Consider the following 11,051-nt stretch of genomic DNA (forward strand, 5'->3'; position numbering starts at 1 on the left):
TAGAGTACTTGACTATCCACTGAAAAATCATTCTTACATAATTAGAAAATCTTTTTTTTTAAAGAGTTGTAAAATTTGAGGAGTGAATAAAATGGAACATGCACATTAGCACATTAGAAGTCTCTGATTTCTCCTTACATTAGAAACTAAGTCATAGCCCTTATGATATATTTAAAAACAGGGGCCTAGGGAACAACTCACTGTGACATTTGGAGCATTGTTGATGCCTTATAGAAGTTGCCAGAGAGGCTCTCTGACTTGCTTTAATAGTCATCAAATGACCTACATCTACACAGGCAGCTTATGAACTAAACATGAAGCCTCCATGAATTCTCTGTCAGAAATAAAACTTTTCATAAATATCTTTCCCAGAAAGTCAATTTTACCAATGTCAAGGAAGGGAATTTTTTTTTTTTTTTTTACAACCAGCAGTGTCTGGATCTAAAAAATACCATGCATAAAGCCCATGTGTCAAAGTATCTCTTTAGGACTTGGATTCACATAAACTTCTAGTTACATTTTCAGTTAGTGGTAAAGTAATAGTTAAATATTTAATTTGTTTGAGAGTTGCTGCCAGAACTATTATTATGGGGTGGTTTAGTTGGCACTATAAAACTTTTTTATATTTGAAGATGCGTTTGATGTGTCTAAGATATGAAGCAGTGTTAATAGCCCCCAACTCCAATAGCACTCTTTGGCTTTAATATTGTTTGTTTCATAAGGCCTTGTAGGTGAAAATGTTCTAAACATAATCATTCATTAACACAAACAAACACTGAATTACAGGAAAATTAAGCCTTCCACCAAACCCCAACTTGGTGTCACATCCTAAAGGCAGTCATTACAACGTGTAAGACTCTGCAGCTTCTGGGTGCAATTAAGAAGTAGTCGAGTTCTGCAATCAGTATCTTCAACTCTATTCTTCTCCCCTTTGGAACGTCATCACGAGGGAAGGTAGTACCTGTGTCTCCCTGCTTCTGTAGAGGGGTAGGAGCCAAGCTTCTCCATGAGCATCTTGCTCTAAGTGGCAAATTACTAGTGGGAGAACAGTTACTAGTCTTTTGGGTGAGACCAATTAGCCAACATAACAAAGCCTTTCCTCTATGCCTTCCTCAATAGCAGGTCTACCAGAGTACTCTCCTCACACTCAATCATGGGAGGCCTACAAGAAATGGGGCCACAGCTGAAACTTAACTAGGAAAATTGGTCAGTTAGCCATCATTAGAGATGAGAGATCAGGTGAGCCGAGCAGCGTATTGTCGTGGCTCCACAGACCTTAAAGTTTCCTTCTCTATACACAATCAACCAAGATACTCCATACCTGATCAACTGAGATCCACAGCTTCTGTAGGACTGCTTTCTGGGGGAGAAACCGAGAAGGTGTAGCCCTTCATTTATAGAGGCATACATAGCCTTCATATATATGATGTTATCTGTCTACCCCTTTCTTAAGCCCTGGCAGTACTAAGTACCCAACCAGTTGATTCACTGAGAGCATCCATGATGATGCTTTTTGTCAAGCTTGCATCCCACGAAATCATTCCCAGCCTCCCTTAATCCCAAGGCTGACTTGCAGAGCTGCACCAGAAAGCACAGGAGGGAAATGGAGGTTTTAGCGGCCATGTTCTGCGGAAGTGAGTTACTGCCCATCATGTAACGCTGTTTGTTTGTTCGGGATGACATTGATCACTTGCTACATCCAGTTCGTCCTCAGCAGAACTGAAGGTGCAGAAGGGACTGGAAGAAGGGAGGGGAAGAATTGTAGAGAAGAATCTCAAATCCAAAGTGAGGAAGAGGTTCACAAGAGCATATATAGACTGGTAAGACCCTTCTCTTTCTGTGCTGACTTGTATATAATCATACTGGTTTCTACTTTCAAATACCCTTAGAGAAAAAAAAAACATAATATTGATATATGTCCCAGAGGAAACCTGTGGAGTATTACACTGTCCCTGGTCAAAAGCAGTCTCCAGACAGGTGTCTAGATGATTTCCCAAATCTTGTTTCTCTTTCTTTTACTTAAATCATAGATCTATTCACTTGTAGCTATTGCTGTCTGACAGCCACTGTACAGCAACTTGGTATTGTGGCTTAAGTTATAGCCATCTTTGATAGCTGTCTTTGGCAATATTGAGAGTGGTACATGCAAACTTAGGGATGAGATGAACAATTCACGTGCTTAGACAGGAACGCACACGCCTCTTAACTGCCTCAAGGTTTCACAGCATTTGTCATCCATGGGGAGAAAGCACATAGGAAATATGCCTGTGTTTTAATAGCCTGAGCTCTACGATCTTAATATGTTAGAGTCGAACGTGAACAGTCTAACAGACCGTCTCACACCGACAACCCTGAACATTCTCCAATCTTACTTATACTGGCCACTGATGAAAATTAAGTTCTGTCTGTTGAAACATTGTTAGAAGTTCCTAAGAAAAAGCAAGCATACTTCCCTGTGGGGGGAAGAGCATATTTACTCCTATCAGTGAGCCACCCACCCGAGACACTAACTGCTCTGTATTCATTCTGTGGCTCAGAGGTGTTTTCCAGGAGATGACTGAATCACTGAGCCAGTAGGGCAAGCAAAGCCGTATCAGACATGCTCATTAAGCCTAAAATGCTTGCTGCTGCAGCCTTTCCCTCCTACCCAAAAAGACCTTTCTGAACCAAAAAGTCAAGAGCTTGTATGTAAAGTTAGAAAACGTTCTCTTCATCTACATGGAAGGATTCTGAGAGTCTTGTGACTTCAGGGATCTTTACTGTGATTTCAAACCAACCAGGGCAGCCACAGCCTGTGTTTGGTTTTATCGAGGGTCTTGTTAGTTTCGTTTTGTTTGTTTGTTTTCTTTTTCTCTCTTTCTTCTAATCTTAAAAAATCTGAAGTTAAGCTAGAATCCAGCTGATGGATGGAAGAAAAGCCAGACATAACGAGGCACTGATAATCAATACAATTAGCCTTGTATATACCTTTAAAGGTGAAGAGATGGGCTGATGGTATCTTCTAGGAAAGAATTTATTAGTGAGAGCTAAGGACATGAGTCAAGCACCTGCTCAACCATCATGAGTAGCTGAGTTTGGATCCCCAGCATTGTTGTAGGATGCCAGGCCAGGTGGCATGAGCATGCAGTCTGGTCACTGAAGAACCAGAGACCAGAAGGTCCAGCAGGCTTGTTGGCCGGTCAACCTTGCCCATTCCACTAGGTTCAATGAGAGACCCTGTATCATCATCATCATTATCACCACCACCCACCACCACTGTCATCATCATCCTCAAAAACAATAATATGGAGAGTAATAGAAGAAGTCACCTGACATCAACCTATGACCTCCATACCAAGTGTACACACCAGTTTGCACACTGACTTGCAAGTATGCATACATGAACACATACACACTTAATACATGAACACATACACACTTATAAATAATTGTTGTGTATGTAAATACGCAAAAAACATCATGTAACCCATATAATAAAATGTTCCTCTGTGTTTTATTTTTAGTAGAATGCTCTTTTTTTTTTTGCACAAAAATCTGTATTCTTCTAATATAGCTGCTACCTTCCTACTTTAAGCATAGGTATGAGACCCCTTTGAACTTTGACAATTTTTTGAACGGTTGAACTGGAGAAAAAAACCCTATTTTTTTTTTGATTCTTTGACAGTTTCGTACGTGCATTTAATGCATTTTGATGACTGCAACTCTGCCTGCTCTCGTGCCTTTCCCGTCCCTATTACCTTACAAGTTTCTTTTCCAAAATCACAGGAGATGCAGCATTTCATATATTAAAAAAAAATACGGACATGATTTAAAGCATTAGGTCAATATTTTAAGAAACTGGCACTCTAAGGATAGTGTTACAACGGACGGGCCAACACTAACTTAACCACGCACTTTAAAAATTGCCTTTTGTAAAAGATGAAAATGCTAAGTTTTCATGAGCGGGTCCAAACATTGCTCCTTTTCTCAGAAAATAATTCTTCTGGGACCTAACTTATTCATAACTATACATTCTCCTCCCTGTCTCAGCTGATTTCCCTTTGCTTATTTGGAGCCTCTACAGTAAATCTCATCAGTAGTTTGGCCCCCCTCGGACAGCATTCTTTCACCTCACTAGTCTCTCCAGAGGCCTCTCATCACGTGGGATTGCGGGATGTCCAGCCTGAGGGCAGGCTTGTGTTGTGCGCTGGCTACTACACTCCCACGTGGAAGGGGAGGACCATTTGCCCGTCAAGAAGCCTGACAAAGAGTCCAGTCACTGTCACACTGGCCCCGGGGCTGGGGGAGGCGGGAGGTAGGAGGCGACTCTCACAGCTCCAAGGACACTGGGAGGAAGATCGCTGGCCTCGGTGCCCAACAACTCCTTCCAACAGACTGGAGCTTGTGTAGGAGGGAAGGCAGAGCCTTGTCCTGGGCGGGGCGAGGCTGACTGGGAGAGGGTGGCGCTGGCTGCAGAGGGTTTGGGGGCTGTGAGGCGTGGCTGAGCCCCTGCCGGAGTACGGGAGGGAGCCAACAGGAAACCGTGGGCTTGCTCAGCCATCTCAGCTCCAAAGTAGATCCCCTGGTGCTCAAAGGAGTTTAGGCGGGGTTTTCAGAGGCAGCAAGAGGTGCTAAAGACATTCCCAGCTTGAAGCCCAGGGAGCTGCAAGGAGCCTGTTGGACAGCCGTGGAGGGTGGGTGCACTGAGCTGTGTTGGGCTCATTTCCAGCGCTGTGAGTGTTGTGAGTACAATAGCCCCCCCCCCCCCTCTTTTTTTAATCTAAGAAGACTCAGGGCTCTGCTCCACAACTGTCTAGCCCAATGCCCCAGGGCGTATCACCAGCGTTCTGTAGCTTTCTGGGCGAAAACCTTTGATTTCTTTCATGGGATATACAAAGACATCTTGAGCCAGAACTACAGGTGCCAGCCTCTGAGCTTTCAGGACAGGAGTCTCCAGGGCAAAAAGAGGTGAAACTCTTGGAAAAGAAAGAGACACTGCTAGGACCCATCGGGTCTGCTGGAGGTCTGGGCACCCATGCTCCTGTCATGGCTCACAGGATTGGGGGCTGGACTGCTCTCCCTGCATTTCCTGCAGAAACTTCTGTTCCCGTATTTCTGGGATGATTTCTGGTACTTGCTGAAGGTGGTGCGCTACGGAATTCAGATGGAGATGTACAAACTGAGGGGGGAGCTGGTCACGGTGCTGGATAAGTTCCTGAGCCACACCAGGAAGCAACCACGGAAAGCCTTCATCATTTATGAGGGGGACGTCTACACCTACGAGGACGTGGACAAGAGGAGTAACAGAATAGCCCACGCTCTCCTGAACCACTCCTCGCTGAAAAGGGGGGACGTTGTGGCTTTGTTGATGAGCAACGAGCCCGACTTCGTTCATGTGTGGTTTGGCCTGGCTAAACTGGGCTGCGTGGTGGCCTTCCTCAACTCCAACCTTCGCTTCGATTCCCTCCTACACTGCATCAACACCTGTGAACCCACTGCCGTGGTGGTGGGCGGAGGTAGAGTATGGACTGTGGTCTGCTGTGCCCAAAGCAAACCAACCTATTTCCTGCCCTCCCCTTTCTATCCATACTTCCTGTCTAATACTTTGAGGTAGGTGATAAGGAATGTAAGATATGCGTATGCAATAGTATTTCCATCCCCACAGCCAGTGACTTAGCTCCTCCCACACCTCCTCAAGCACTTTGCTGTAGATCAGCAAATAGCAATAGAACTAAAGAATATCTCTATAGAATTTCTGCTTCTTGCCATTTTGGGGGAGGAGCTACTGGTACCCTCCGTCCCTGAAAGAATTCAAGAGATACAGGGCTGATTCTGTTATTTCATCAGCCTTGACAAATGTCTCATGAATAAGAAAGCTATCAAGTTTTTACGTGTTTTTTTTTTCCCATAGTAACTTTATGGAGAATGAATGCATTTGGATAACAGAACATTTAAAGGCGAGATTCACACATTCTTATATCCATTCCTGCACTTAATTACATACTCTGCAGGCTAGGATTTGACAGAGCAAGGCTGGGCTGCCCATCAGTCAGGAGCAGGCTCGTGACAGACAATAATCTTTTCCCTTGTTTTATTCCCCCTTCATTTTCTTTCAGTTACGTTCTTCCTTCCCTGATGTGAGTTGAGATATCTACTATTACACATATTCACAATGAAAAACATAAATCTCTGATTTCAATGAGTAATTAACTAAGGAACCAGGGAGGTGGGTTGCTCAATAAACTGAAATAGCTACCATGATAGTAACTTGGTACAATCTAAAAGGTTTAGATCATTTCTTCTGCACAGAGCTAAAAATGTCATGCAGATGTCCCTGGTAAAGAGCTTGGTAAAATTACTTAGGTATCTTAGATTAATTGATACATACCAGTTCTTCATATAGGATTTCAGAATCCCGTGAGAGTATGGAACATAATCTAATTTCTGCTTTATTGATGACTAAAAAGGTAGACATTTCCTGTTTGCTTTTCTCACATATTCACACATAGCTGTAGGCACAAGAAGGGCTGGCCGTCAACACCGTCATTCTTCCTACATCTCTGTGTCCTTCCAACCTATCTTGTGATTCAGTCAAGTCGAAATGTTTATTGTCAAGCACAGGTTTCAGCTAGTTTAGGGGCATAGGAACAGAGAAGCCAAGAGTGTCCCTCGAGTGCTGTCTGGTGATTTCCTCTGCCCTATGTTCCATTTCACTTTGTAAAGAGGTGTGTTTGTACACTGAGGCTTCAGTGACCTGTGGTAAGGAGTAGGATCAATGAATCATGCAGAATTTTGACAGTGTGGCTAAACAGTGTTGATCAATGACTAGAGCTGTGAATGTGGCAGAAAAATAAGCAGTGTTTATTATCTGTGGACATACTCTGGCTTTTATTCATGGCTTACATCACTACACATCAGGTAGCGACTGTGAATTCCAACTTGTGCTAGAAAATGTTACCTGCCTTCAGAAGAGCAAACTAAGAGGGTTCCAGTGTGAGATCTTTGTGGCTAAGATGCTGAGGTCAATAAGAGGACCTCCTATAGAACAAAACACTAAGAAGTTCTTCTGAGGGACACAGTACAGGGCACCTCTCAAGTTGGTGTGCAGACCTGGCTGTAGCATGCGGTGTTGTTTAATCATGTTCAACTAATGGTATAGTTCCTGTGTTCTAGCTTTTACTCAGTTCTCCAGTAATTAATACATCCCAGCCTCCCCCCACTTCCTTTTTGGTGCATAAAAGCTATGGAGACTGGAGACATAGCTAAGTTCAGCAAAGTACCATCCAAACACCATCCAAAGTACCATCCCAAGGTTGGTCTCCAGAACCCAAATTTAAAAATAAGTAAGTAAGTAAGTAGGTAGTAAGTAAAGCTACGTGTGGTAATCTCAGAGCTGCGAGGCAGAGGTAAGTGGATCCCGAGTGCACACTGGCCATTTAGCATAGCCTACTTGCTGAGCTCCAGGCCAGTGAGAGACTCTATCTCAGAAACTGGTAAGGTGGAACTCAATGGAAGAACACACAAGGCTGACTTCTAACCTCCACACCAGCTCATGCACTTTCTCACACACACGTACACACACATTCATACACAAACTTGTACACACACATGAACACACATATGCATTCACACATCCACATACATTCATGTGCAAAAAATACATGCACACACTCACAAGCATGCACACATACAAGCATGCACACACACAAGCATGCACACACAGACTACAACTTTAGGTTACTGGGATTTTAAGTCAAATACTATGTAGTAGAGTTTTTTTTCAACAAAATAGTTAACTAGCGAAATCAAGCTTAAGTTACATTAACTATTCATGTTCACATATCTTAAAACACAAATTACATGAATTTTAAAGATGTGATAGTTCTATTCTAATTAATGAATGGTTTGCTTTGTTAAGAACAGCTTAGGTCCCAGTAAATTGTGTGCATTTAAAGTTCTTACTGTGAAACAGTGTATTCTTTTAAGTGACATTTTAAGCTGCAATGGTGAACAGTATACTAGTAATAATAATTCGGTGTTTAAATTTCAGAATCCATAGATTCTGATCAGCCATTCCTAATGGGGATTCATATCATCCTAGAACAAGCGTACTGAAGTGGAGAGATGGGTGGTTTACACAGAGCAGCCAGGCAGAGCTGCAGTTCAGGTAGAGTCAACTGCTTTGTAGCTGATAGAATCCATCGTGAGTGTCACTTTACAAAGCTATAAGATGGCTGGTGACAATGTCAACTATTTCTCAGTCCAGTTCTGAGGATTAAATGATCTGGCTTTCATGACTTAGACAAGTGTCTCTTCAATAGTTGCTAGACTCTTAGCAATTGAAATTAATTCATGCTGTGCTCATCAAACATCATATACCCAAAAGAACTATACACAGTTTGTTTGAAATGCTATTTTAGAAAAATTACACTTCTAAATTATGTACAGATTTGTGTGTGTGTGTGAGTGTGTGTGTGTGTGTGTGTGTGTGTGTGAGCGTGCAAGAGTGCATGTGAGAGTGCACATGTGTATGAATGCATGTATGTGTGTGCATGTGGGGACCATAGGACAATTTGTAGGGCCTTTCTTCAGTTGCCATTCACATTCCTTTTGAGACAGAGTCTCTCTCACTGCCCTGGACCTCATCGAATAGATCAGCCTAGCCAGCCACTAAGCACTTTTGTCTCCCCCAGTTCTGAGATCAGAAATGCAAAGTATGACACCCAACTTATAAAGATGGGGTACTGGGGATCAAACTCAGGCTCTGTGCGTACCTTACAAATGACATGTCTGTAGCCCCAGAAGTTATATACGACTTTAAACAAGTTTCATGGGTCAGGTCAGATAACGTTCTTGGTGAAAGGTACAGTTTCCACGTTGGCTTATCTTTCTGTCAAACTTTAGGAGGAAGCCCAAGGAAAGGTATTGATTGCAATCAACAAACCTTATTCAGTAACGATGGTACCATTTCTCAAAGTGGACACCTGTAAGGTGTTCCCAGTGGCCCTGAGAGGCACACGTGATGATGTTAGCTCAGTCGAATAGCTCACTTCAGTAGGTTGCATAACCAGGATCAAAATCTCGACTTCTGATGTGAGGTCTTGATTTGATCACAATCCAGCTATGTGGGGACCGTCAGTTACATTGCACACAGTTATAAAAAAGTATATATGTTCAGGCTCTATGAAAACACTACAAAATGGCAACATCAAGATACCAGGCTTTTAATACACACTAATTAGAAAAATGTGTACGATATTATTCTTCCAACAGAGCTGAAGACTCAAATATACTTGCAAAGGGGTCTCCTAGCTATGCTCTGGTCTCGGGGTCTGGGTCAGGTTAGTGTTCTCTGCTAATCAAAGAATGGAAATGAAAAGACAGGAAAAATCTCAGGCAGGACAAGTGACGACAGCCTGAAGATTCTCATTGAGGCTGACAGAAACTGCTGTTTAAAAAAAAAAAAAAAAAAAAAAAACTTTATCAGGGAAGAGGAAATGCTACTCATAATAAGATAAGAAATGTTGTGGGTCTACCAGGTGTCCACGGTTCCCTTGCTACACATTGCGCGTGCGCGTTGTTTGCTTTCTCGATACTCTGCCGCTTAAATCTCTACAAACAGATGACTTTACAATTCTCCCGTTGCCCGTCTCCCCGTCTCCCCTACTTTAAATGTGACAGCACTTAGTGTGTGAGTTTATTTTAAAAGACTTGAGATTTCTCTTCATGAGAAGTCATGACTTCCGTTCACAGTTAAGGAGCTAATGGTTACTGCCCTGCCCTGTTTTTATAAGCAGTTGCCCTCAGGCTGTGCAGAGGAAATGTTCAGGTTAACAACTGATCTGTTGTAACCCTGCAATTACCCTTTAGCCATAAAGGTAATTATTAAAATCAACAGGAAGAGAGGGAACGAGCCCCTTTGCAGTTCATAGAAAATTATATGTACAGAGGTACAGAAAGCTAAGGGACCCTGTGAACTTTATTACCTACCCTGTGTTCCATGATACCCTCTCACAGGACACGAATATTTTTCCAGGACATGGCTATTTTTTTTCTTGTATTTATTAGAATGGCTGTTACCACATTCTTATTTTTTCCCCATCTTGGATTTAGCAGGGTCGAGAAAGTAACCTTGCTACAAAAGAAAATCATTTTATTAATTTAAATGTATAGTGTAATTTCAAAAGAAGAAATCTAGACAGAGAAGTGAATGAAACAGCGTGGCTCATACCCATCTCTTCTCAATGGAAAGGGGAAAATGACTTAACACATCCTGTGGAGACTGCTGGCTTTGAAAATCATTATAATGAATAGGCTTGTAGAAAGGATGCTAATTTGTGGCGGGTGGGGGTGGGGGAGGGGTGGGAGGTGAGGGGATAAATGCTGGAGTCCAGTACACCTGGGTAAAAACAAGGGCATTAGCTTAGGCAGGCTCTCATCTCCTTTTAGACTTTCAGTTGCCTTCAGATTCCTTTCATTTCCAAGACAGGAAATAGCGCTCACTGCTTATGTGTTCCATGATTTATAATAAATGGAGTTCATGAAAGTGTACATCATTAGCTAATAGATTATTCAGAAGTAGCATAAATAGCACATGAATAGCACACACTTCCTGAGAGTTGTGTGATGTATAATAAACAGTGTTCATAAAAGTAGCTGGGCCACTATTTACGCCAGAGTGAGTTTCTGGGCCTCACAGAAAACACTGGTATCAGAATGTGTGTATAGTACTGTAGGACACGGCTTACTTCAGCATGATTTTCTTAAAAAACCAGAGCCTAGCCACGCCTCTATAACAAGGCTCCTGAGCTACTCTGCACAGAAGAGTGATAAGATCTATAATCTCATCCTGACTTCTTTGTAAAAATTGTTATACACATATACATCGGTAAATATTTTACCTTTACATTTTTATTTCATAAAATATTTTATTTATACAAAATACTTGCCAACATATTAATTATATATGTATTATTTAAAAATATACACACATATAATATATAATACACACATCTATATGTATGTATATATATATGTATGTATATATGTATATGTATGTATATATGTACATG

The 11,051-nt window shown here is 42.0% G+C and overlaps 1 protein-coding gene across 1 annotated transcript in view; it reads left to right on the forward strand.

The window, feature by feature from the left end:
* The first annotated feature begins 4,790 nt into the window (after nt 1-4,790).
* Slc27a6 (solute carrier family 27 (fatty acid transporter), member 6) overlaps nt 4,791-11,051 on the forward strand; it is a 56,630-nt gene continuing 50,369 nt past the window's right edge. Inside the window, exon 1 of the mRNA NM_001081072.1 lies at nt 4,791-5,495. Within this exon, the coding sequence (NP_001074541.1) occupies nt 5,015-5,495 (481 nt within the window). The 5' untranslated portion in view covers nt 4,791-5,014. The remainder of the gene's footprint in view (nt 5,496-11,051) is intronic.

This window comes from Mus musculus, chromosome 18 (assembly GCF_000001635.26).
Source record: "Mus musculus strain C57BL/6J chromosome 18, GRCm38.p6 C57BL/6J".
Classification (NCBI taxonomy): Eukaryota; Metazoa; Chordata; class Mammalia; order Rodentia; family Muridae; genus Mus; species Mus musculus.